The sequence below is a fragment of the Agelaius tricolor genome, unplaced genomic scaffold, assembly GCF_023055355.1.
Source record: "Agelaius tricolor isolate 1412-34295 unplaced genomic scaffold, bAgeTri1.0.p SCAF_4, whole genome shotgun sequence".
NCBI classification, from domain to species: domain Eukaryota; kingdom Metazoa; phylum Chordata; class Aves; order Passeriformes; family Icteridae; genus Agelaius; species Agelaius tricolor.
In genome coordinates, this window is record NW_027269264.1 from 17,517,233 (window position 1) to 17,544,166 (window position 26,934).

Below are 26,934 nucleotides of genomic sequence, written 5' to 3' on the forward strand. Positions count from 1 at the left end.
GGGCCTTTAACCCCCAATTTCCATTTAAGATTTGGAGGAACTAATACAAAAAAGATCATCATCATCATAACTAGTGCATTTCACATAAGGCCAGCTCCCCTTGTCCACATTCCTTCCCAAAAGTTTCAGGTAGAACATTTCAGGCATCACTAAATCTCATAAGACAAGCTTACTGAAGTCACACACATTCTTTATAGAATCAATATATTGTAACAGATTTTATACAATTTATAGTCTACAAAACTCTTTGCATTTCAAAATTATTTGAAGTTTTTTATATCACTTCTATCATCACAAGGCAGCTACTTTCCAAAGTATTGCACTACAAATGTTCAGTATGGTGAAGCGCTTGCAGAAACACCTCAGAGATGCTGAGCAGCATATGGCATCTGTATCACCTTTCAGAAAAGCTGACACAAGTTATATGTGCATCCCTTCAATTACTTTCTTTAGGCCTGTCCTCAAAAACCAGTGTGTATATAGGCCATTCCCACTAAGGTGCTCCACCACTACTATAAGCACATTTTGTTTTTAAAATTTTATTTCCTCTAGGATACAAACTTCATTTCTTATATGATATAAATTTTTTTCTATTTAGATACAAACTGGGATTGCTCAAAAACTCATAGATGTATATACCAACACAACCCCAAACTGAAGGAATGAGGAGTCTTAGCAAGGAGAAAGTACAGATAAGCAGGCTAGCACATTTGCTGCCCTGCAATATCCTTTAACTTCAAAGCAGGATGTACGATAAAGTACTCTCACTAGCAAGAGAAACATCAAATTTATAAAAAGTCTAAAGAGAGCACATTCACTTAAGGAATTTCAGATCCTTCTAGTCTGTGCTATCTCCTTCACACCTGATGTATGATCCCCAAAGAACAACACAGAAGAGCCAACTTGGAACTCTGTCATCATGGCCTTCCTTAATTAGTTTACATCAAGCTACCTGCTCAAATTAATTTGCTGACTAGAATAAAGTGACATTGATAGCAGCCTGCCCTTCTGAGCAGACTTATTTAGAAGAAAAACTAAGAACAAACCCACAATCAAACAACAGCTGAAGTTTTTTATGCAGAAGTTAAAAATTAAGGGCAACTCCCTTGGCTCAAGGAATCTCTTCCAGAAGAAAATTATTTTTCTATCAGATTCTTTTGGTATATTCTACCCCAAGAAATCAATGCTAGTCCATATAATCATTAAAGTATGCTAAGCCAGTTCAAGTGGTTCGGGGTTACAACAATTTGGTGTTGTCATTTGCTATAATAATCAGAGAAACACACACAACATAAAAACATTAACCAGTGCCTCATGTGCTCCAGTGTACATTTTGCTTTAAGGCATTCAGAACAGTTTGCTTAGCTAACTTCAGGTATTTCTTTAGATTATGTTATTTTTGCTACCTTCTTCCTAGGGATCTAACAGAAAAAAAATAAAGCCCAATAGAGCTGGATCTGGATTTACTGATGGTCTTCCAAATTCAGTATCGCCATGTCAGCAGTAGCACTCTTTTCCAATTCTAGTGCGTATGGGTTATATTCTTCTTCAAGTTTTCTCTTCCAGACTTTAACTAGGGAATATTGGGAAAAAAAAAAGAAAAAACAACAACCAAAATGTTACCATATAATACTTGAGGAAAAACTTAAAATGAAAAGTCAACCCTGATTTTTTACTTCCCCTTCAAAATAAGTGCTGAGATCAGCGGACACACAGGCATGCTGGCATTTACCTTATGCAACATCAGATGACACACAAAAGAATAACTTAAGAGTGATGGGGTCCACTGATCTCCTTGTGTCCAACACTCTACTCAAGTAATGCTAGCCCTGAAGGTGGTTCCAACTTTAAAAAAAAACAGTAAATTTTTAACACTTTCTATCTGCAATACATTGCATTGTGTGTTGACTTAAGAGCAGAGCTGGAGGAAAATGTTTCTACAAAGAAGTGCTTGTGGACAGGAAGATTCATCACAAATAGGTTTCAATACAAAAGTTAGTCTACCATAGTCATAGAGTATGGACATCCACAATTAATCTTAAAAGCATTTTTTAAACAAATAGAAATGTAAGTAGGAGCTCTGCTAAGCCTCCTTGAACAAAGCAATGTGTACTGCCTGCCATTTGTGGATTTCAGGGAGGAACTTTCTTTAATACTTTCTCAGTAAAAACTTCAGATTTACAAAAAACCCCAAGAATTTACCCCTACCTTCCCTCCTTACTAATGACTACAGTAGATGTCATTTGCTTCAGTGAAAATCACAGAACTGATGAACATTATGAATGAAAATGGAACTAAGTGCAAGTCAGTAATACTTACTGTAATTTGGTACATCCTCATCTGAGTCCTTGGAAGATGTTTTACTAGTTTCTAACGAGCCACTTTTTTCAGATTCAGGAGTTAAGATGCTGGGTTGGGTTTCTCTTAGTCCCGCTTTAGCTTCTTCCTCTAAAGCTGCTATCATATCTTTGTAGGCCTTCCTAGCCTCTGTTGTCAGCTGTACCATTCTGTGAAAATGGTCCTATGGCAATATAAAATACAAGAGTTTATATAATGCAATAGGTTTTAACATCTCCTTGAAAATCTAATGAGTATTCCTCTTTCAGAATGTGTAGGTTCATGTATAAAAGTTGAGCAGCTTAGTATGTATGAAGACATGAAAGACACAGCATTTATCAGGATTTATAAAAACAACAGTTCTCTTGAAAAAAATCATCAAGGGAGACAAAGAGGAAGAGGATGTCAGGAAAAGACAGCAAGAGTAATTTTTTTATTTTTTAACAGTGCTGACTGCCTGTACTTCTAAAATCAGTTTTTTCATATAAGCTATGTATATGACCTGTGATGAAGAGTCTAAGTCTGCAAAAGCAGAATAAACAAAAAACCCCTTAAAAATCACAGTATTTTCATCTCCTCTTCCCAAGTAAAATGTGAAACTTTTTGAACGAACACATGAAGTGACTTATGTCAGCTTACCTGAGCCCCATCATAACTGAAAATTCCCACCACACTCACAGGCACTGCTTTGTTCACACAGCGGCCCAGGGCCTTGCGATTTAGGGCAAAAACAAACGGGATATTCTGCTCACAGGCACAGTCAATAATGTTGTGTAGGGTCTCGTCCAGCCCACCTGCAGCAGACAACACAATCAGGCTGACTAGAGCTAAAGAACCATACTGTTAACACATAGCAAAAAACATCCCAAGATTATGCGTGCATTCTGGAACTACACTTTATAGGAAAAAACAAAGATCACAACAGTAAAGCTGAATATCCATTTTTAAAGGATATTTTTTCTTATTTTTTTCTTATATATATTTTTTCTTAGTTCTTAGTTAGCATTTATTTTAGACTGCTTCTATTCCACATTTTACTATATATGTAGTACAGTCTAATCTAGTATCAAAAGACCCAGCTGCTAAAGAATTCTTTAAATGACATCAGTTACAAAAATTACAATAACTTAATGCCAATAATTATAACTGTTAGGAAACTATCACTAGTGATTTACTGTCAGTCCATGTTCTAAAAGACATTGATACAGTGGACTCCTTGTGATGGCAGAGCTGGCATCAGCAGCCTTTGGACTGTCTCAGCTGGGCAGTGCAATTTTTTGTGTAGCAGCACAGCAAATCAGTAACTAAAGACCCTAATTTCAGGTAACTTCTCCCACCCCAGATAGTCTTGACTCAGCTCACAGTTCAGCTGCACAGCAGTAAACAATCTGAGCAAGGAGGGCAACTTTATATGGCTGGCTTTCAAAGGATATTCAAATAAATTCCTCCAATAATAACAATATTGCTGTCAATATACTGAACCTTCTTTTTTGTACTTCTTTTATTAAACAGATTTTTTTCGGTTAAGAACTTACTTACCCTTTGACTGAATCTTTTCACAGTTAGGAGAGATGATTACACACTTCAGTTTTTTCAGCTTCAGATGTTTCAGGACTTCTCTAAGACCCATAACAAGCCTGCGTTTTATTTTGGCCTTCACTGGGTCTTTCTGATACAAGCGATCTTGGAAACGAACCAGTTCTTTTAAGAGATCTGTCACACAACTGTCAACTTCTTTACTAAGTACCTGGCTGCAGTAACTGGAAGAAAGGAGCAATAAAACGGTTACATTCACTAAAATGACAAATATGTAACACTTAAATCTGTAATACATTAAATATACATTTAAAATTCTATTCTATGTCTCTGTATTTTTTTCTGCTTCTGCTCCAAACACACTCGATATATACATAAAACCAAAAATTTACTTCTTTTTAGTGTCTGAAAACTTGAGAGGAAGAAGTTTTGTTCCTTGTGTTACTTGGCCTCCTAATCAAACTATATTAAAAATACATACATACATGTACAATAAACCTATCCATCTGTATCTATATATAGATATATATTATTCCAAGAAATAGCTATGCACATATATTTTTCTAGTGAAGCATTTTTCTGAGGGCATTTATTTTGACATATATAAATGAAAATACAGCAACCAAAGTACAAAATTCTGACTTATTTCTGTAAGTTCAAGGTTATGTGTACCAAACATAGAAAACTGGATCACATTCCTGCTCCCTACATTCATGTCTGTCATCCTTTTTCACTTATCTGACTATGGCTTTGTGGTGTCCATAAGGAAAGGATACAAAACAATGTAATTCACTCTTCCCCACTCTGGGGAAGATGAAGATTAAAAATTATTTCACCCCACCCCACTTTTACACAAAGAATTTTCCAGTGAAGAAGGGTATCAAAAAGAAAAACTAAAGATGTATCAGCTGCATTGTCAACAGCAAGATTTGCCAGTGGCAAATTCGCATAAGATAAAGAGATGAGATCACAACATCTATCCTGAATCTTAGAGATACAATTATTTCTGAATTTAATTTAGGTTTCAAGAATTTTTACTTACTATTTCCTATTTGTTTCCCTAAGTCTTGAGGACAGATCTACTGAAACACTAAAAAACCTGATCTAAAGAAAATAATCTAAGCTTTGCTGAATGCTCTACATCCTGTAAACTGAGTTGTCCTTCACATATTCAACCCAAACTGTGCTCTCAGTAAAACACTGTTACATAGGCACAAATTAAGAAATTAAGCATTTTTTATTTCAATTAGAAGTTAAATAAGGAATTAACACAGCAGGAATGTCTGTATCATTATTAACCATTACTATGACATGAAATGCAAAAAAACTGCCAGTGGTGGATTTGCTTTATGGGAGGGGAACTAAAAATTAAGACACTGCTTTCCTCAAGAAATAGTTTCAAGCTCTCATGACTGGATCTCTGACCTCTTCACATATTGTAATCACTATTTCTTTTTTATAAAGAAATGTGTATACACATCATCTTAAATATTTAGCTGAAACTGCACACAATACCTCATTAATATTACCTTTATTTCTTTGCACAGCCTCAACATAAAATGTCATCTAGTTTCTTTACATTTTTGCCATCTGGTATGGCAGTAGAAAACCAAACTACAACTAAAAATACTATTTAAGAAATAAAGTAGCACACCTTATTTGAGCTGTTACCCCATTATTTAATATAAAGTACTTATATTTTAACAGCAGCTTGTTTTCTTTCCTTAGCTTCTAGTGAACTTGGGGTTTTTTTCCTTCAAGGAATAAACATTTTCGAGTGAGAATCACAAAACACACTAAGTTTATAATTTCTTTGTATGTCAGCTTACAGAAAGACCGAAAGAAAAAAAAATTTAGAGCCTTCAGTCGAAACTCCAGTTAGTTTTGCAGATAATGCAACTGGATTACCTTGTTTGAAAAATGCCATATTGGTGGTACTGTGCAAAATGAGCCATTAATAAACACAATCAATACTTACTCTCTAAAATTCCTGCTGTGGATTTTTGGAAGAGTGGCAGTTAGCTGCTTTGTAGTCACAGAACCTTCTTTAGACTCCTTGATCCCCGTGTGCTCCGGAAACCCTTCAGCAACTTGAATTTCCGGAAGAGCTATCATGTAAATCAAGACATTTTCATTGAAAAGACAGCCCAAAAAGCCTTGCGAAGAAATTAATCTGTCAAGCATGTATGGAAGAGTCACTACTTTAGTACTAGAACAGTCTGTGGTAGTAGGGAAACAGGTATAACTTTTTTTTTTAATCTCGTAGGGTTTTTTCTCACTTTCTCGTTTCTCATTAATTGCCAGAGGTAGGCGGGAACTTTCCCTACAAGATACCATAAAACCACCAGGCAGAGAAGTGTGGAACAGTAATCAGATCCCTATTACTGACTTCCAGCTTTAGCCCACTTTACAGTCAAGATAAACCTGAGGTGAATCTCAGAAAACTCTGAGGCTGCAGCCTTCATTTGGCAGTTTGTAGTACTTGTTTTCTGAAGTACTAAATGTGCTCAAATTTCCAGCTACATACTGTATTACAGGTTCCCTCAAAAGATACCTGCTTGACTATCCTGTAGAAGTGTTGCATTTTCAGTAACATTTCCTTCTGTCTGACAAATGTTATCTTCATCTTTTGGTGCTGCTTTCTGTTCTAACAGGTGCTGCAGTTTTCTTTGTTCTCTTTCTTTCAGAATAATCTAAAAATATGTATAAAAACCAAACTAATTTGATGTCATGCAGATAACAAAGCATTATTCTTACCACATATTTACACAAAACCCATTTATAAAGAGGTTCAGCACTAGCATCTGAAGTTTACAACCCTAACTTTCTATTTGCACATAAAAAGAAGGAAAGACAATTCTTGAATTTACATAGGAAAGGACTTTTACCTTGATTACCAGTATGTGGGTGGAGAAAATATTTACTAGGGATAAACTACAAGAACAGAACTAAAGTTAGAAAAGTCCTCTGTAAAGAAGATGTGACAAGAAGCAAAATGAATGGGCAAAGAGGGAAGACAAAACAGACATCACCAGCTGGGCCCAACACCCGTTGCTGCAGAATCAGCTGGAATTCTGGCTTGGAAGAGCATAGAAACATGAAATACAACCTCTGTTTGATCCATTTTCCTCAGTCCTGCAAATAAGGTAATCTTTACCAAACCAAGTAATATTTCTTTGCATGTCTCCCTTTACCAATGATGTGTGGACACTTCTGTAGTGGCACTTTATCAATTTATTCAATGGAGAAAGTGTATTTCTTGGGAATTTGTATACCCCATTTAGCAAGATTACCCTCTTCTACCCAACCCTCTTTGAAACCAAGCAAAACTTAAACTGAATTCAGACAAGTGGACACTGAGATGCAGATCTCCATATGAGAGGGCTTAACAGACTCCCAGAGTAATATATTATCTATAGTTTTACTATTTTAGGTAAAAAAAAAAAAAAGGACCTTTTTAAGGGGTGTTGGTCTCTTTGCTTTAGGTACTTCTCTCTGTTTCCCTTTCTTTACCAAAGGAGCACTGGAATCCAAGGGATTATGAGGCATCTTTCCTTGGTTTAAACGGTGACTTCTCGTGGCAGTGGCAGGGTCTTTAGATAGCAATGGTACGGCACCACCAACTGAGATTTAAGAAGAAATTTGCATCAGACAACTGAAATGAATACCTGAACTAGAATCCAATTTCAAGTTTAAGACTGGTATTCACATACTAAAATTGTGTTGCGTTACTATTAAGAATATTTACAGGCACTCCTGTATCATTGAACAATGTTATTTTTAAAAGATACTCCTTACAAAAGACTGCTGTGTCCCCTACTTCTGTTATACTTCTGGAATCACAACCTCTGTCTCAAAAGCAGAATTTGATCAAACACTGCAGTCCAAGCTACCTTCAACACCACGCCATGCCAGCCTGGTAAACCTTCAGGAATTTCTGTGTTTCATGGTGGTGGCACTTCTTCTGCCACAGATTCTGTACTGAGTTAAGATAAATACTGAGCTGCAGTATTACAGATTTTAGATTTACTTGCTGTAAATAAACATAAGCATTTATGCTTACCTTCTGTTACACCTTAAGGAAACTAGATTAAATTCACTTGCAAATGGGTCATGAGTAATGCAAAGCTACAGCTAAGTCTCTTTTGCTTAACCTGCAAAGCTTGCTGAAGATGTCCACTTTACTTGCATTTTTTCAGAGGGTTTAGAGCACAGGAGCTTTAAATGACAGGACAAATTACTAAACCCGGATCTTCCACACCATGACCTCATACCAAATAAACTACTCTTCCTCCCTATCAGTAGGAACTGCTGTATCCTGTAGGGGACCTTGTCAAACTTCAGTTATCTGCAATATAAAGCAGTTCACATTAGCAAGTCAATGGAGAGGATGACTAAGTAAGTATCAGTGGAACCAGCTTGACACTTCCCTCCTGACTCAGGCAAAGGCAACCTCTCTCCTTCTAAGTACACGAAAATATTCTGGCAGCTGTCTTAAGCCATCTTCATTTACTGCTTCCACAGTATTTATATGCAGATCCTCCCACATCACATGCAGTACTCTTACCGTAAACAGTTTACATCATGAAACTGCTACACTGATGTTTCTTTTTCATCTCTGTGTATCAAAGGCAAACTGAGAACACTGCCAAAAATGTGCAGCATAGGTGGCTACAAAAATTGAAGCTGGATTTGCAGTTATAAATTAGTATACACCCTGCAGATACATATTTCCTTAATGTGTACATCACTATTTCAAGTTCACCGTTTTCATGTTCCTAAATTTGATGACTTTATGAGTATTGTCTATAATGTGAAGTAGTAACTGGAATAAAAACAACTGTTTGTGGTCACACTCCTCTCCGTTCTTAAAACATTAAAACAATATAAAGCTAAAGTAACATCTGCCTTATGCTTCCAGGATACAAACATGACACAACAATTTCTCTTCTGCAGCAGATTTAGGCACAGGAAACTTAGTATTAGAAAACAGGTATTTTGACCCATACCTTTGTGGCCCACCATCTACTCATCAATCCATGCACTGTATAGTTTTACAGAAACAAAACTGTTATGAGCACCTCTGCAGCACTAAGTCTGATTGACCCAAATGAAAAAAAAAGGAGATCAACTGAAAACAATACTTTAAAAAAGCATCTTATAACTTCCCTCAGCTTAGTGAAGGAAAATCTCACCAATGTTTACCATCTTGAGCTTCAGATTCAAAATCTCAGCTATCACATTAAGTATTGTGAGATGAAGTCTCTTGTGATTAGATCTCTTTATGAAACAATTACTAAAAAAAAATCTTTGCTGAAATAAGAGAAATTTTACTGTCACCGAATGCTACCAAATATTGCGGTTCCTTCTGCAAAATATACTACACCAGCATAATTAATATTAAATTTTGACCTGTAACAATAAAAAGGCAATGAGCTGCCTTCTTCTGCTTCCTGGTTATACATCATAAAGGACTGAAAGATCTTTTCCATTAAGAAAACCTAGCATTTTGTTAGCATCAATTTTTTCACAATTAAGAGGTATTTCAGAACTCATTATTTGGCTTGGGCTGCCTGACTCTCATATAATCTCCATGCTTGCAAAGGAGCTTTTTCAATCAAGCCTCAGCTGCATGATTTCTAGCACGAGAGGAAATTTAAGAAAGCCTTTGTTACTATGTAGCCCCTTCCTGCCTGTTCAGATCAGAACAATAACACACATACATAAGGGAGAGCAAAAACCTCCACAAACATTGGTACTTCTGTCAAAGCAACATTTCAATCACACCTCTTATTTATACAAGGCACTCTTTCACAAATCAGTGTCCTTAAGATATTTCTTTCCATAAGTCTTCTATCAAACAATTCAGACTGCCATGCTTTTTAAATTTCTTTTTAAAGAAACTTGATTTTCTCTGGTATCTGGTGAACTGTGGTCTTGCCTGTATAGAGATCATCACAGATCAGAAATCAGGCTACATTTAAGGTCTGAATACTTAAAAACAGTTTAAGATGAAACAAAGGAAATTTCATAGTAACCAATACCTGAAAATACCACAGGTTTAGGAGACTGTTTTGCCTTCTCTGTTTGCTGCTTCTGCTCCAAGACTGCAAGCATGCCACCCAAATCCAACTGCACTGGAATTTGACTCTTCTTACCACTGCTCCTGGATGTTTCCTGAAAAAGTTCAGCACCAGTTAGACAGCCTTCCACTTCAGACTGTAAAGAACCTCGTTTTTTATAGTATAATACACTCTTTTAACATCCTTATCCACAGTACTTCTGATCTTTAATGCCACTCAGTGACCTTCAAATAAACATCAACTTTAATGTCAAAAAATATTAAAACATCAGAAACAGTTCAGGTAACTTTTAGAAATGCTACTGCAACAAAGCATAAAAGAATAACGTCTTCAATTAAGGAAGGCCTTTATGTCAGGGTCCCACTTTGGTCAGACTGTCATCCATCTTTGAAAGAGATAAAAGGCATATCAAAGTAGTTTTTCTATACTTTTTTCTTAAAAGTATAGAAAAACTACTGTGATTCTTTCAGAGTATGTGACTGCAACACACAAATCATTATCTCCAATATCTCACTAAAAAGAAAGGTCATCATCTTTGCACCAGCTCCTCATAAGCACTCATGTTTCTCTCTGCTTTGAACAGAAGGCAAAAGCCATGCTCCATATTTAATACAGCAGAAAATAAAAAGAATAAAAATGAATAGTGTGGTGAAGACTATGAACAAACTACCACAGCAAAACATGCAAAGGAAATGACTGCCAGATTTGGGACTTTTAGAAGTCTTATCTGGGGGAATCAATTCATTGTAATTTCTGTTACAATACGGTTACAGAACATGACCTCCTCAGTCTTTAATTGGGACCTCACCTTGCATCAGAGCTGTGCCAGAACTACTCACCAACACAAAACTACTTCCTGACCTCACTTGTTTCTCTATATTTCTCCTCCTTTCCCCAAGATAAGGGGATCTCCTTGGCTTCCTGTTCTGTCAGAACCACTTTTAGGAGGTTCCCAGTTCCTTACGACAATCAGTTTGGACTGGATTTATGCCATGATCAAGTAAAAACATGTGAAAGAAAAATTCCTGATATCTGAAACCCACAGATAATAATGAAAAGTTTGCATTTTTCCTTAAACACTATCAAACCCTGGAGGCTGGCAATTACTACCAGTGATTACTTCTAATTAGAGATTAGAAGAGTGACCATGTCACTTATCTCAAAGTATGAATGCAGAATCCCAGATAAGCATGGGTCATGAGTCTTATATTTAAATAGGCTCATTTCCTTTGTCTCCTTTGAGTTGTGAAATCTCTTCAACACGAATTCACTTACCTGAGTTTTCTTTCTTTCTAGTACAGAAGATAAAGCTTGTTTCCCTGACAGTCCGTCCACTTTGGGAGTTTCATCCAGAGAGGGAGACTGACTATCACAAGGCTCTTCGGAGAGATGGATCTTAGGAATTTAAAGACAAAAGGTGACAGGGATGAAGAAAAGATATATAAAAACAAGACACGTGGAAAAGGGTGAAGATGATATTAAATTCAAACCAAGTGCACCTTCAGCATGTCTGTGAATGACACCAAGCCGAGTTGGCTTTAGGGAATTCTTTCAAGGAAGGGATGCCATCCAGAATGATCCATGGCATTCTTGACAGGCTTGAGGAATGTGCCTGTGTGAAACTCATGAAGTTCAGCAAGGCCAAGTGCAAAGTGCTGTACTGGGTCAGGGCAACCCCCAGTACTGGCACAGTACATGAACAGATGGAGAGCAGCCCAGGGAGAAGGACTTGGGGGTGCTGGTGAGAGGCTGGACATGACCCAGCCATGGGCACTCCCAGCCCAGGGAGCCAAACGTCTCCTGGGCTGTGTATAAAGAAGTGTGGCCCATGAACTGAGAGGAGTAATTCTCTCCCTATTTTTGCCCCCACCTGGAGTACTGTGTCCAGTTTTGGGAGCCCCAGCACAAGAAAGACATGGACATGTTACAGCAGGGCCAGAGGAGGGCCACAGAAATGATCAGAGGGCTAGAACACCTCTCTTATGATAAAAGCTGGAGGTGAGGTTATTCAGCCTGGAAAAGAGAAGGCTCTGGGAAGACCATATGTGGCCTTCCAGAAGAATGACCATTTATTGGCTGCCATACCGCTTAATCACATTCATGGGGTTTTTCAGATTTTGAAGAAAAAACTAGCACGGCAGCCTCAATTTGTTACAGGCATATGAATGGCCTAATGATCACGTCTCTAGAGTTTATGTAAGCTTTGAAGGGTTATATCCCACTTACGTCTACAAAGCTAAGGGCTGCTTTCATCTGAGTTGCATGTACGTACAGCACCTTTTTGTGTAATAAATCTTTTTTAAGCAACTGCTGTGCCTTTTGCTACTCATTCCTCCTTGTCAAAGCTATTTACCGCCTCAAACAAAGCAAACAATGGTTTTGTTTTCTTGTGTTTTGGTGGTTTTTTAAACCACTAAAATTCACAGGGAAATAAAGCCAAGGACCAAAATTTTTAGAAGCAAAACTCATTTCAAAGCAACTGAAACCTAGAATTTTACCATTATTATTTACGGTACTTGCTTTGAAAGAACAATCACATTTTCATTCCTTGTCATTTATGCTTAGGGTTCATCCGTGTACCGAATGCAGTTCCAAATTAATTCTTGAGATTTATTTCACTCATGTAAAAAAAACCTCAAAAAATCCAAACAACTTGGATTCATAATTGAAATTTGATTCACGTAACGTTGCAAGATTACTTACTTCAGACTGCTTTCTGACTGCACATGGAAAGGATGGTTTCTGAGGTCCTACCCTGTTTCTCCTATCAGAAGCAGCTGCCAGATGAGGAAACTCCTCAACATCCTAAACAAATAAATCAGATTATGATTTCATAAGAACAATCAAGTCTGTATTTCAAAACCTCTTCCTGCACTCCAACAATTTTCTCCCTGCTTATCAAACATTTATCATAATTTGTTTCACTGTACAAAAATTCAGAAGCCAAGGGTAGTGCCACCAACTATGACAAGTACAATGGTTAAATCTTCTATGCAGCAGCTAATTCAGGGCTGAAACAGCTTGTAACAGAAACGCTTCCAAAAGCAGGTTGTTACGGTTGTCAGTTGATAGTAATCATTAGAGGCAAACAGCTCATAAAGGAGTGGTTTTCAACTCATTTCAAAGCCTAGCAAACAACTTCCCTCTTCTTCCACTACAGTCTCCAGCTGTGCAAATCTGTCTTAAACATGTGAGAAGTGAAAAACAGAACAGGCAGTTCTGAGTTCTGTACTAGAGTACAGAAATAAACATAGAAATTACTCAAATGATTATGGCTTACACACAAGAGGAAGTTTTATTAGCAGAGGATCCATTGTGCAGAACCTGGATTATCAAGTGCAGACAGGCTGAAGTTTGGCCTATACTCGCCACTCTATACCCATTGCCTCCATCACAATGATCCCAATCCATCAGCTAGGTTTTTGCTTCTCCTCCCACTTTCTGAGAGGCCTTTTTAGCTGTAATACAGCACCACTGAACATACCAAGATTTCTTCCAGCCTGAAAGGCTTTATTTAAACACCCCAAGCTAGGAAGCTCTAGCACAAGGAGTAACACACTTCAACCAATGAAATAATTTGCAAGAAGCTTGCAAGTAAGCCAAAAAGCAACTGCAAGGAAGTGAAAAAATATTTCACAAATACACTCTTTTCAGCTTAGAAGATTTAAATAAGTCTGTCCAATTGCTTCTGAAATGCAAACAGATTTCTGACATTTGCAACATCCTGTAGCAAACTGAATCATTAAAATGTAGCACTCAGCGAGAGGCTACACCTCCCTGTATTTGTTCTTACCGTCTGTAAGAACATCAAACACTAGGAGAAAGGTCAAGTAACTTCCTTTTTTATTTTGTTGACACTGCTATATTGCCATCTAGCCATCTCTTGTGCATACTGAGGAGTCCTAATTTTGTTCAGTCTTGCCTCCCACAGAAATTGCTTCATACCTTTGATTATTTTTGGAGACTTTTGTCTATCTTTTTTAGTTCAAATAAGTGTACTTTTTAAGTAATGCGGGGAACAAATGAAAACAAAATCCACATTATATTTAGATCGGATGTGTCCTGAAATTCTGTATTGTCATAACCCATCTTCTGTTTTACTTTCCTAGTAATTCCCAGCACCTTTACATGTCTGACCAGTACTACTAGCACTGACCTGATTATCAATAGCAGCTTCAATTTTAACTTAAGGAAGATATTGAGGTCAGGACCTACCAATGTGTATGAAATGACAGGATTGGTTTTCTCCAGATGTATCCATTTACATCTATTAGTCACGTCTAAAAATGACTGACCTATATAAAACCAGAGAGCAATCCAATATATGGCTCTGTTGAGCCGCTGCACATAAACAGAACCTTCTTAAACATCCTGGGTGCCCAGAAGCTCCATGTGTGTCATCTCTTCATGGTTTATTATTTCAAGAGCATCATACAAGCATCTCACCCATTTTTCAAAACGATGAGGACACAAGCACTCCCAGCAAACCAGGAGGGTTTCCCCCACTGCCACAACAGACACTGCATCCACATCTCAGATTTTAGTACAATGCATGTCTTGTTCCATGGTTCTATGCAATTTTTGACTTCAACAGCCCCACTACCATTCTGCTATTTTCCATGACTTCTGTCATTCTCTTTCAGTTTAGAATGCCCATTCATAGCATATAGCATTTATGGTAGCATATGGCAAAACGGGGATATTCTCCTGAAGAAAAGAACTAGCCGATCTTTGGTTTTACCCATAATCCTCTAACAATACTCATTTCTTGTGCCATTCCTGGACAAGGAAGCACATAATGAAACCACATAAACACAGTTCTGCTTCATGTTCCGCATTGAAAGGTACAGAACAGAAGCCAGCCAGGAAAGCTTCTTTATGCTGTCATTTCAGAGACTGAGTATTATGTACACCAGATCAAACATGTAAATTGACACATGCACATGCTGTACAATCTTAGGCCTACAATGAAGCACTGTTCAACCACATACCAGCAACACTCCTCTAATGTAGGAGAGGCTCATGCCTTTGCAATACTGATACACAAAAGTATCAAAACACCAACATCCTTATTACAGTTACACGAATTTGGAAGGAAACTGAAATTAAAAATCAGAAATGCAAACACTGTCAACTGTGTTACACAGAAATTGCTTCCAGCTGTGAGACAACTAGAACTGTAATACTGTACCGCAATCATTAAAACCGTGGAACACTGTAGCACCCAGGATACTATGCTCCCCATAGCCCCATAGCCCAAGCAACAGCTGCTACAGAATATTTCTAATTTAGGAAATTGTGCTCACCAAACATGTGGTAATTTAAAAACTACAACAGTTTTCTACCAGTAACCTCAGACAAACATCTCAATTGAAAAAAAAAAACTGTACTAACATCCTCTACAAATAGGATTTGAACTTAAATTTATACAAAGCTGTGTTAAAACTTTGTCTTCTAGTACATTCATAACACTTAAAAGAACAGCAACCAAACCTTATTCAGTTTACCTCAATCTTTGGTGGTTCCTGTACTGTGTTAGATTCACTTTGAGGTCTTTCTACATCACTGGGTGACTTTAGTTTTTTCTTCTTTTTCTTCTTTTTTTTCTTCTTTTCTGATCCTTCTTCAGGCTCGGTTTCACTTGCAATATTTTTTGTTTCTGACTGCTGCAAAAGACCATGAGGCACAGCCTTTAAAATCTTTTTCAGTATCACCTACCAAAATATATGCAATTACTAGCCTTACACTACTAAAGGATATCTTAATCAATCCAGGCTGGGACATTAAGTGGACAAGGAAAACTCAGTATCTCTCAGAAATTCACAGCTACAGCAAGAATTCTTCAGTTGCAGCATACTGCATTGTTAGCAGAATGTATTGGGACTACTGGGATTTAATCAGGAAATATTAAGCCAAATAAGGCAAGAGTTCTATGTTTCATGTCTTATTCTGAGGATCAGGAATTTGAAAAAAAAGAACCTGCCTCAAAGCTGAAAGTTCTTATTCCTAGGCTAGCACTATCTTTTTGATATCCTGTGATTCTTTTCCATGACAGGAAAAATTCTAATAAGAATGAGCTGACTTCACATCATCTCCTTTTAAAAGTGGATACTGCAGAGAGGCCAGGTAAAAATTTGCAATAAAGAGACACAAACACACTGACAAGCATTAGTTGAGAGCAGAGAATTCTCAAGTACCTTTGGTTCACTCTCCTGCTTCCCTTTGCCTCTGGAAAGACCTTCAGATGCTGGTGATGAAACAATTTTCTTTGGGGGCTGCAAAAGTACCGAGGCCCAAGACACGTGTGGCTGAGCAGAGCCATCTGCAGGTGCTTCAGGAAATGACATTGGGAAAATGTAAACACAAAGATGTCCCAAAAATAGTCCTCAAATACTCAAAAGAAAAAGAATCAGTAATTAATTAGTCCAGGATTAGCAAATAAAGCGGAGCCATATTCTTTCTGAGAAAAGGACTTGAATAAAACACACATTTTATTTCTCCGGCAAGCTTTCCTGAATTTTAACTATTCCATATACTGCCCAACACTATATACACAAACAAAATTAAGTGGTATTTGTAAGTCTGTACTGTATCAGACTAACTCCACACTCCCATGCTCATCTTCAAAATACTGAAAATTTGGCTATGTTTATATACCAAACTCCTTTAATATTCCTCCTAGCCATCATGTAGCTTTCAAGCACAGGACCACATTGGTACTTTTCACTTTTTGAAAACTTCCTGGTGTTACAGGCATACAAAGCAGCTGAAATACTTACTAGTGTGCCTCAGTGTACAAGAATGTCACTCCCTACCACTAAGATGTATCAGTGTTTTGAAAGACATTTTGAAAAATATAATTAACTTTGTAAATATTCCTAACATGAAGCAAAGATAGAACACAATCTAGATTTTTCTTAAGAATGAGAAAAACTTGCCTTGACAATAAAATAGCATAATGGGTTTAAATGGCTAAATTTTGGTAGCAGGGTGAGTTTGCAGTAGCTGCTGTGATGAGATGGACATGGCCAGCCCCAAACAGCTCCAACACAGACCCATGGCCAGCCTCAGCTGGGCCCATCAGCCGTGCTGATGGTGCCCATGTTATAAAGAGTGAAAAACATGTGCAGGAGTTGAAAGGCTGAATGGTAAGAAAAACTGTGAATGCAGCAGCCCAGCAAACAGCAAGGTCAGTGCAGAAGGAGGGGCAGGAGGTGCTCAGGCACTGAAACAGATTCCCCCACAGCCCCTGGTGTAGACCATGGTGAGGCAGCTGTGCCCCTGCAACCCTACTAAGAAAAAAGTGGCAGAGTGGCCCCTGTTTCTCTGCGTCACTCAGAGCAGGGAGGAGATATTAGGAAGAAAAGAGGGTTGGAGGAAAGTGGCTTTATTTTTGTTTTTGCTTCTCACCATCTGACCCTATTTTAATTGTCAATAAATTGTCAATCTTCATCAAGTTGAGTCTATTTTGCCTGGCAAGCAAATCTGCCTGTCCTTATATTGGTTCACAAATGTTTTTATCTTTTCTTCTTCTCCTGTGCTGCTGAGGAGGGAGAGCCAGAGAACAATTGTGTGGAAGTCTGACTGCCTGCCACGGTCAACCCACCCACTGCTATTTTTTTCTCAGGGATAGGAATTGACTATAGTATTTAACCAAAAACTCCCATTATCAGATGACTTTATCTTTAGAAGGCTCTTCAAGGCATTTCAGCAGATTAATCTGTCCTTTCTGAATCCTTATTGAAGTTACGGGCTGATAAGGACCAAACTGTTCAGACTGGTGCACGTCTGTGTATGCACAGAAATCCAGTGAGAGGCACTCAGACAATTCAATCTTAATGTATGTGATGCCTTCAAGACAATCCTGATGAGCAGAACTCTTTTCACATGAAACTAGCCATGTGATAGCTTGTATCATTTATTCTTGGAAAAAACCTGCATATGACTAAACAGACTTCCAATAACCGAACATGTTCCTTTTCTCACCTGACACAACATGAGGCAACTACAGAAATATCTTCCCTTGAGCACCAATGACACAATAAAATGGGACTCAATATTGGAGCCAGTGTTCCTCACTTTCCCCTGTGCTCAGTGTTGGGGCCAGTCCTGTGTAATGTATCAATGACCAGGATCAAGTCAACAAGCTCACAGATGACACCAAACCAAACAGGAGTGTTATCTGTTATGAAAGTAGGAAAGCTCTGCAGAGGGATCTAGACAGATGGTATTGATGGACAGAGGCCAACTGCATGAGGTTCATCAAGCTGAAATGATAGTTCTGTCCTTCAAATTGTCACAACAATCTCATCTGGTTCTACAACTTAGGGAAGAGCAGCAGGAAAGCTGCCCAGAGGAAAAGAACCTGGGGATGCTGGTGAACAGCAACTGAACATGAGCCAGAGTGCACCCAGGAGCCAAGAAGGCCAATGGCATCCTGGCCTGTATCAGCAATAGTGTGGCCAGCAGGAGCAGGGCATTAGTACTGGGCACTGGTGAGGCCACACCTCGAATGTGTCCAGTTCTGGGCTCCAGACATGGAGGAACTGGAGCAAGTCCAGAGAAAGGCAACAGAGCTGGTGAAGGGTCTGGAGCACAAGTCCTGTGAGAAGCAGCTGAGGGAGTTGTGGGTGTTTAGCTGGGAGAAAAGGCTCAGGGGAGACCTTATCACTCTCCACAACCACCTGAAAGTAGCGTATAGCCAGGTGGGGGCTGGCCTCTTCTCCGAGGTAACAAGAGACAGGATAAGAAGAAATGGCCTGAAGTTGTACCAAGGTGGTTTCAGATTGGACATTTGGAAAAATTTCTTTACCAAAAGCATTATCAGGCACTGGATGGGCAGCCCAGTGTAGTAGTTGATTCACTGTTCCAGGAGATATTTAAAACATGTGGAGACTTGGCACTTAAGGACATGGTTTAGTGGTGGACTTGGCAGTGTTAGTTATGATTTCTTCCAAACTAAATCATTCTTCAATTCTAAAATCTCAGCTGATGAAATATGAGCAAGAATGAGTGATAAGTGGTCATCTCATTTGAAAGAATGCGATATAGTGTTATTTCTGGGTTTTCTTCTTTTATTATGAGCTTGCTCCTAATTTTTTTTATAGTTTACACAGCAACAGCTCCTCAGCACACTTTAGTATTCCAAACTGCTGAGATACAAGCAGTTAGAAATGCAGACAAATAATTTTTGTTTGAAGAACTTACCCCTACCATCAAGTGAAGAGGGAATTAAATTGGCTCCTGCTTCATCTGAAGCTTTTGGTGAAACTTTGCTTTTTGCAGAAGTATCTTCCTGCAAAATAGACAGTAAGGTAACATAAAAGGATTAAAATCACTGACCTAAACATAGCAAAACACAATAAACCACCATAAACTAAAAATTCTCAACCCACCTACAGATAAGGGCATAAGGACCTTTCTGGCCTTTTTGCCGCTTGTCCTTGTGGAACCATCATTTCAGCCCTATGGTATTACAAAATTTGAGCAGGTGTCTCTTCACAGGTAGAGAACCAAGATTATGCCTTCTTATATTTTACAAAAGCATCAAAACAATGATCTAACAATAAACAAAAAGATATTTTGATATTTCATGTATGCTAAAAACAAATTCTATCATCAAACTAAAACAAATAATGAAAAATGACACTCAAGGGTTAGCAGAAAGGTCTTTTTTCATTGCAGACAGCTTTCTACTCAGAAGCATCAAAAATGTTCTGTTTGGATTCTTCAGAACTATTAATCATTAATCACTACTGAAAACTTTGATTCAATATATGTGATACACTGCTGAATACTTCAATATTTTATTTACTAACAGACAGGGAGTCAAAGAAATAAAGAATAAGATTCAACAATATTTCTTCTCCTTCTGGAATTCAGTTTCTTATTTTTAACCTTTAGCAGAAAGCAATTAAGTTCAACAGCCCAGACTTTTTTTTTTTTAAATGTGTGGAAACTATTGGATAACTGACTGCTTACTTATTATTTCCAGGTGAAAGAGAAAACAGTAAGCTGCTAAGTACAGGAACATATGTGGTCCCTACAGGAAATCTAGACCATACCAGTACATATTACATTTATTTCTGGTGGTACCTGGCTTCCCTCTATCTACAGACAAGGAAAGAACATTAAGAAAGAGTAAGAGCAAGCACTGACACCACCACCTAGAAGAAGTGCCTGAAAACCTCTAGCTCTGAACTCCCTTGCTCGCAAGGTATTTAAATAGGTCTTAAACTGCCATACTGAATGCAAAACACTTGAATTAATAATGCTTGTACTTTTGACAAGTTTTATTTTTACAAGTTCTGTAACATGGGTTAGCATGGGCTAACCTTGGTGTCCAGTAGAAGAGACATGTGAAGTTGACTAAGGACATAGTGTTACTTTCCACCAAACTTACTGGTGTATTTTTATGCTGTACATTCAGTATCTCACTGCTTTCCAAACTCTGAGACTTGTGGAAATCCAGAATGCTAGCTTCAAATGTGGGTACAGGACGAGACTCTGCTTTTGGAGTTTCAGTTGACTTCTTGTTTGTAGCTCTACTGAACCTGTCTAAATAAAGCATGTAAAGCCTGAGTAATTAAGCTTGTTTGTGATCATTTCTAAGTATGTTTTATACACTAGTTAACATAACTACAGCAATCGTCACCAGGACCAATATGATCTGTGCATAGCAACCAGGACTGTTGCTATGCAGAGCTCATATTAAATAAAAAACCTAGCAATTACAATCATCATGCAAACAGAGCGCTGACTGAATAAGCAAGTATAAATTCAGATGCTCTTTTAGAATTTTTTTGTATCAGTTTACATGAATTTGTTCAATCAGGAAAGGACAGGTCACCACACCTTCTTAAGAGAGTCACACAGAAAAGGGTATCTTTTTCCTTAAATATTCTAGATTTAGAAACATAGCCGCATACTGCAGTGTATTGCACAGACACCCATTTCATATCTATTCCATGTACTTAAAACCAAACAACATGTTTGTACCTGGCTTCACGGAATCTCTGCTGCATGTAGAACTCTGGAATGAAGTCCTGTTCACAATTCTGACAGAAGCTTCACCTCCATTATGCCTTTTCTTGTCCAGTTTTTTCTCACCTTCTTTTAATCTCCTCTGCTGCAAGTATTTGTGACACATTTAGTAAGTTTTACTGAAACTTTGTAAAGATAGCAAGTTTGCTGTGAGTTACAGTCAACCACCTCTGCATCTGGAGTTTGACCATCAAGTTAATAGAAAACAAACAGTTAGTATATCATTACCCCAAGTAACCAATAAAAATAGGAATAGCCATTTAGACATATGGCATTTAATTTCATCTACCTTGTTCCCTGTGCCATTTTTAGCATACATTATAGCCCAAGTAAGATGGATATATACATATGCTTCTAGACAATTGCATTTTTGTGATCTCATTAATCAGAGCATTTTCAATGGTTTAAAATTGTTTGGATTAAATCATCCAGTCTGATTCTCTAAAACAAAGTTTCTTCTAGAACAGGGCTAAAATCTTGACAGCATGCCATCTTTTGACTAAACTACGTATCATGGGCAAACTGCTCAAGACTGATGTCAGAACATCCAAAAAACTTGGAGTAAAGTAGTTAGAGAAGACACACCTACGTGATCCCTGTAAAGGACACAGACTCACTCATTCTACACAGTCACCAAAATCTTATGATTCTTCTACAAAATACAGTTTGGCAGAGCTGGGCTTAGAAATCGGCAAGCAAGGAACAAGCATCAGGTTTGCATCTATACAAACTGTACTATACCAGCCTAGACAAATGGCTTAACTCTGATCACAGGATGCTGGACTAAATTCAGAGGACATTTGGCAGCAAAAGTGTTTACTTGGGTGGGAGGACAAGGTATTTCTTGATCTCCAAAGGCAAATTATTAAAGCGTTAGGACACATGATCAAATTAATGCAAGGCTGCAAATATAAATCACTTCTCTGAAGTTCACAAAATATATGACAAATGGGAAAATGGGAAAAATGACAAAAAGACTATAATAAACAGTACAAGGCCCCTACAAAGATCACAGAACTCCTCCCAGAAGCTTAACTAAGTTTTTTCATATTACATCACTTGTGCTAATGCTGAGCTCATCCTCTCCCCAGACAGTTTCAGCACATAATCCTCCTCTCAGCAAGAAAATTAATAATTTTAGGTGTCTAGACTTTGTACCTTATGTGTAATAAAGGATGCTTAGGACCTAGTCCTTACTACTCCTCTACATAGGCTTGAACACAGTGAAGTTACTTAGGTCTCTACCTAGGAAGTAAGGTGCAGCAAAAGGATGTGATTGCAGAGCAGATCAGATGAAACTGCTGGAAACAAAAGCAGTTGGACAAATCTAAGAAATACAATGTCTAATCCCCAAGAGAAATGAGATCATAATACACTGAGGTTTTTTCCCTTTTATATTTTGAGAGGATTGTCTATTTTTTGTCTGCAAATATTTCACAAGTTTCAGGAAATTTATCCCAAACAGACAGAGACAAAAATGACTCTTTACATTGTTTACAGAACAATATATTTTTGACTGAAAAAGACTACATTTCTAATATGATACTCTCTTCCCTCTCCCCAGCAGCACAAGTTCCTTCCTTCTTGTGGATTGTCTTCAACCTGCAGCAAGTCTTGGAAATTATTTCAGATGACCAAAGAGATGTGGTCTTTGACTTGTCAGTCAAACAGATGATTACAGATACCAGGTTCGTCTTAAGTTAATGGAAGCTGCCACAGGGCTTAAAAAAAAAGAGCCCTTCTCCCCTCCCTCCAAGCCCAAAGAGTGAAAAACGAAAGCATAGCTCACAAATGAAGGGTGTTCCCCACCTTCTCCCCCCCAACTCTGGACGCTTCTTTCCCCTCATGTTCCAAAAATGCTGCTTGAAAAATTGTATTAATCTGAAGTGTACAATTCCACAAACTTTTCAGTATTCTGAAGCTGGGCACACTACACTACTATCCTTTTCAAAGGTCATTGAAAAGGATCACAAGAAAGAGTGATGACTCACATTAAAAATATGAACCAAACATTTATAAAGATTGATTTAAAGTAAGAATTTAATAATAATTTTTAAGAAAACACGAATTTGCTCACCTTTGAAAGACTCTTACTTTCTTGTCTGACTGGATATGCTCGTTCAGCAGATTCACTGACTACTCCTGAACCATTATAGTAGTGTGTTGAGTTGTTAGACTGATACTGTGAGCCAGCTACTGGATACACATTTGCAACAACATCAGGTGAGTAAGAGCAGCTGGAGTATTCACGGAAGGCAGGATCTCCCAGAACACTATGTGATGGATATTGAGAAAGAAATGAAAGTCATCCTAGGGCAAGTCTTCAGCACCTACTTGTTGCCTAGACAAACATATTCCTTGTCTAAAGAATTTGTTTAACAAGAAAGCTCTATTTCATGTTATTTCAATTAAGCATTTACTTACTGCTACAGACTTCTTTAAAAGCAATTAATTTTGTTTTGGGAAAACATGTAGTTAAGCAAGTATCTTAAAACACACGTGTTATCCATTTCCAAGTCTCAAAGCTAGTCTGCTTTGCAGTTACAGTTCCCATGACTGTTTAAGGTTACTGATATTCTCCATGCTTATTTTCAGTAGGCTTTTTCTTGTGAAACAAACCAAAAACGCAGTGTAAGAACATGACATGCATCACACACTTGACTGCAAAAAAAAAAACTAAACATTAAAACCTGTACTAAAATGACAATAACAAAGTGGAAGTATAACATTTTATGGAGTATAAAACATGTATGAAATACAATGTAGAACTGTAAACAATAATTAACTGATCTGCATGTAACCATCACAATTTATGAAAACACAGCATGTCTGGGGCATGCCTCTTTCTTTCAATGTATGCTCAAAAATTCCCTTTAAATTTCCTTCTATACTTTGTCCAGAAAATACTAAGAGTCCAGATTTGATTAGGGAGAATACAAATTTCTCAGTTTCAGAAAGTTGCACTCAGTTTTTAAAGCTGCTCTCCATGAAGCTGCCAGCCTCAGAATTTTGTGTAGATAATGACAGAGAAACCTTCCCATTGGTACAGAAGACTTCAGACAACACACTTCATACTACCTGTTGCAATTCTGACAGAATGCTGTCAAAACAATGCTTATAATCAGTTCACAGACCAAGAAGAAATATACCAAATGAGACTCAAATATAACCATGTCTCAGTCCCAACAAGGCAGAACACTCATTAGAAGGCTACTGTTGTCTGGGTTGTGGGGTTTTTTATAGTAATTGATTCAATGCTAATGCTGTGAGCTTTCTCTAAGGCACAGAACAAGCCATACTCACCTCAGTGTGAAATTTATAGTAGAATGAAAATAGGTTGAAAATACTAAGATTTCCTGTAGGACAAAACAATGGACTACGATGATTGTGTTCACTAATGCTCTGAATTTTTAAAGAAGCACCATTAACTTTGCAGTAATTGTATAATCAATCCAATGCTTAAGGCCCTAAGAAGCAATGAGAGAACTATGTAACATCATCAGATTCTTACAGGACTCAATTATTTCCTATTCTGCTATGTAGGGTTTTTTTCTTGTTTGCTCCTTATAAAATACTTTTATAAGTCTACCACAAATACCATTCCTGGACTTTAATAGAAAAATCCCAAAACTTTCAGAAACCTGTAGCATTTCTAGTAAAACTGCCTTTCTGGAGATGCACAGGTTGTGGAGAGGAGATCTAGAAGAGACCCCATATACTAAATATTTTACAGGATGAGAAACCTTCTGGAAGAATCATTTTCCTTGTGTACAACTACATCTACCTCAGCCTGGTTGCAACACAACCATACTTTCATTCAAGGACTGAATTCAGCTCCTTCCAAAACACACAAAAATCAGACCAATCATTACAGAACACCACATTCTCCTTAACACTCTGTAACAATACAGGCCCTTGTGAACAAAAGACCAGGTACCCGGTATACACCCAGAGAACATAAATGTAAAAAACTAAATCATGAAGATAATGCAGAAGCATTTCTACAGTTGGACTAGCAATATATTGGAACCTTGACTTTTTAAGAGTACTCAACATCCAAAACCAGATGGTTAAAATCCCCCAATAAATAAGATTCAGAAAATATACATACTTATCCAAAGATGGTTCCTGAACAAATGGGTAGCATGTAGTTAAGTACCTAGGAAAGACACATGCTTCTGAGGGTTCTGACCATGCCACAGTTACCGCCGCATGCTTTGGAACAAATGGTTTGACCTCTGCTGACAACTTGATGCCCTGAGAAACAAAACGTTTTTTGGCTACATGCATTTGGAGATTATTGTTATTATGTGAAAAACACTCAGTCTCGTGAGCTTAACTCTCATTGGAAAGTGTTAGTTTGCTCTCTTCTATCAAAACATGCAAAACAACAAAGCTCATCAAACGGAAATGGAAAAATAAAGTGAAAATAAAACTAAGGAATTCAAGAAACATCTGGCTGCTCTGAAAAGTCACTTAATACCCTCATTCATCATGAAACGGTCACAAACAGTCGGTTATGTAAAGGACAGAAGCCTGCTTAGAACAAAATGCAGTAAGTGCAAATATATGAATTCTTACTTCATATTTGAACAGTACAAACTAAAATTCATAAATATGTTAACACTACTGTTAATCAAGCTCCGTAACATGTATATATGTAACAATAATGACTTTGTGCACATCTGTATTTTAAGGCTGAAATGATAATTTTATAGCTTTCTTGTTTCTAGCACAACACAAGACAAGCTTTCCATTTGTTCTGAATTACCATCGACTTAAACTGGGTATGTATATATGGAAGGACAATGAAATGAAACTCGAAGTATTTACTATGCCATGTCATCAAAACACATGGCAGGAAGCAACGGCGACTGTAGCCTCATCACTAAGACTCCGAACCTGACTAGGTCATAGGTCCATGTGCGTAGCACTACCACTACTAGCTAGAATCTGGTCACCCAGCCTTACAGTGTCTGGGATGTACACCTGTCCTTGCAACAGACCCTCAATGAGAAAAGGTTTCCACACCTGAGCTCGCTGGAAGCTAATGTCAGAGCTGCCCATCCCAAACGGTGGGAAGCGACTCGTTGTGCTCCAACCTGAGAGACCCCTGCCCCCCGGTTTTGACCTTCCAGAAGGACCCTTCCCCCAGTCCTGAACCAAAGCCTGATCCAAGGAGCGGTGGGAGTCACCCTGCCCGGAGAAGCATAAGGGCACCCGGAGCGCTCGGCCCAGGCTGGCGAGCGGCCCCCGGGGCGGGGACCGGCACGGAGGTGCGGCCCGAGGCGATCCGCCCTCAGGCGGCTCCTGGAGAGCGACTCCGTGCTGGGAAGAGCCCAGGAAGGGGCAGGGGACTGCAGGTGCCGCCGCCGCCCTTACCTCGCCGCCGCGGCCCGAGCGCGGCCGCCTCTCGGCCGACATGGCGCGGGGGGCGCGGCCCCGCTCCCGCCGCCCGGCCCGGCGCAGGGCGCGCCGCGATGACGCCGCGGCCCTGGCCGCGCCTCCCCTCCCCAGGCCGCGCGCGCGGCCGCTCCCGGCGCGACGCAGCGGACCCGGTGCGGGCGGGAGCGGCACCGGCGGCGCCCGGTGCGGGCGGGAGCGGCACCGGCGGCGCCCGGTGCGGGCGGGAGCGGCACCGGCGGCGCCCGGTGCGGGCGGGAGCGGCACCGGCGGCGCCCGGTGCGGGCGGGAGCGGCACCGGCGGCGCCGGGGGCTCGGCCGAGCCGCCCTGCGACAGGCGCGGTCCCTCCTGTGCCATCGGAGAAAGGACGGCACGGAACACAGGCAGGCACACACCGGTGACCACCACCCAGGCCTCCGGTGGTCACATTCTAGGGAAAAACACGTCTTAAGCAGATTTTTAGTGAAGGTGCTTGCTTCCGACTTGGGCAGATCTGCTCTAACCAGCCTGGTCCAGACCAGCACTTGAGAC

General features: G+C 39.0%; 1 protein-coding gene across 5 annotated transcripts; it reads right to left on the reverse strand.

Annotated features, from left to right (window-relative positions):
* Positions 1–187: 187 nt before the first annotated feature.
* Positions 188–26,485, reverse strand: SECISBP2 (SECIS binding protein 2). 5 transcript variants are annotated; one of them, XM_071424765.1, is made up of 18 exons: positions 26,382–26,485; positions 25,159–25,256; positions 23,077–23,272; positions 20,955–21,084; positions 20,359–20,513; positions 19,164–19,251; positions 16,154–16,287; positions 15,464–15,622; positions 12,660–12,761; positions 11,232–11,351; positions 9,918–10,050; positions 7,327–7,496; positions 6,428–6,566; positions 5,852–5,981; positions 3,877–4,097; positions 2,977–3,131; positions 2,320–2,521; positions 188–1,573 (listed from the first exon to the last, which is right to left on the reverse strand). In XM_071424765.1, the coding sequence occupies exons 1-18, from the start codon at positions 26,421–26,423 to the stop codon at positions 1,464–1,466; spliced, it is 2,484 nt and encodes an 827-aa protein (XP_071280866.1). In that variant the 5' UTR covers positions 26,424–26,485; the 3' UTR covers positions 188–1,463. The 5 variants fall into 5 exon arrangements, with proteins under 5 accessions (XP_071280866.1, XP_071280865.1, XP_071280864.1 ...); XM_071424764.1 differs by having other exon boundaries at positions 20,955–21,081; positions 25,111–25,256; XM_071424763.1 differs by having other exon boundaries at positions 25,111–25,256.
* Positions 26,486–26,934: the final 449 nt, after the last annotated feature.

What these genes read in the sequence shown, in the direction of transcription:
- SECISBP2 (XM_071424763.1), bottom strand. Translation starts at nt 26,423, where the DNA reads ATGTCGGCCGAGAGGCGGCCGCGCTCGGGCCGCGGCGGCGAG. An exon ending in CAGAGATTCCGTGAAGCCAG is followed by an intron (nt 20,514 to 20,954) that starts GTACAAACATGT and finishes TGCTTTATTTAG; the next exon opens with ACAGGTTCAGTAGAGCTACA. An exon ending in GACCAACACCCCTTAAAAAG is followed by an intron (nt 6,567 to 7,326) that starts GTCCTTTTTTTT and finishes ACATATTTTTAG; the next exon opens with ATTATTCTGAAAGAAAGAGA.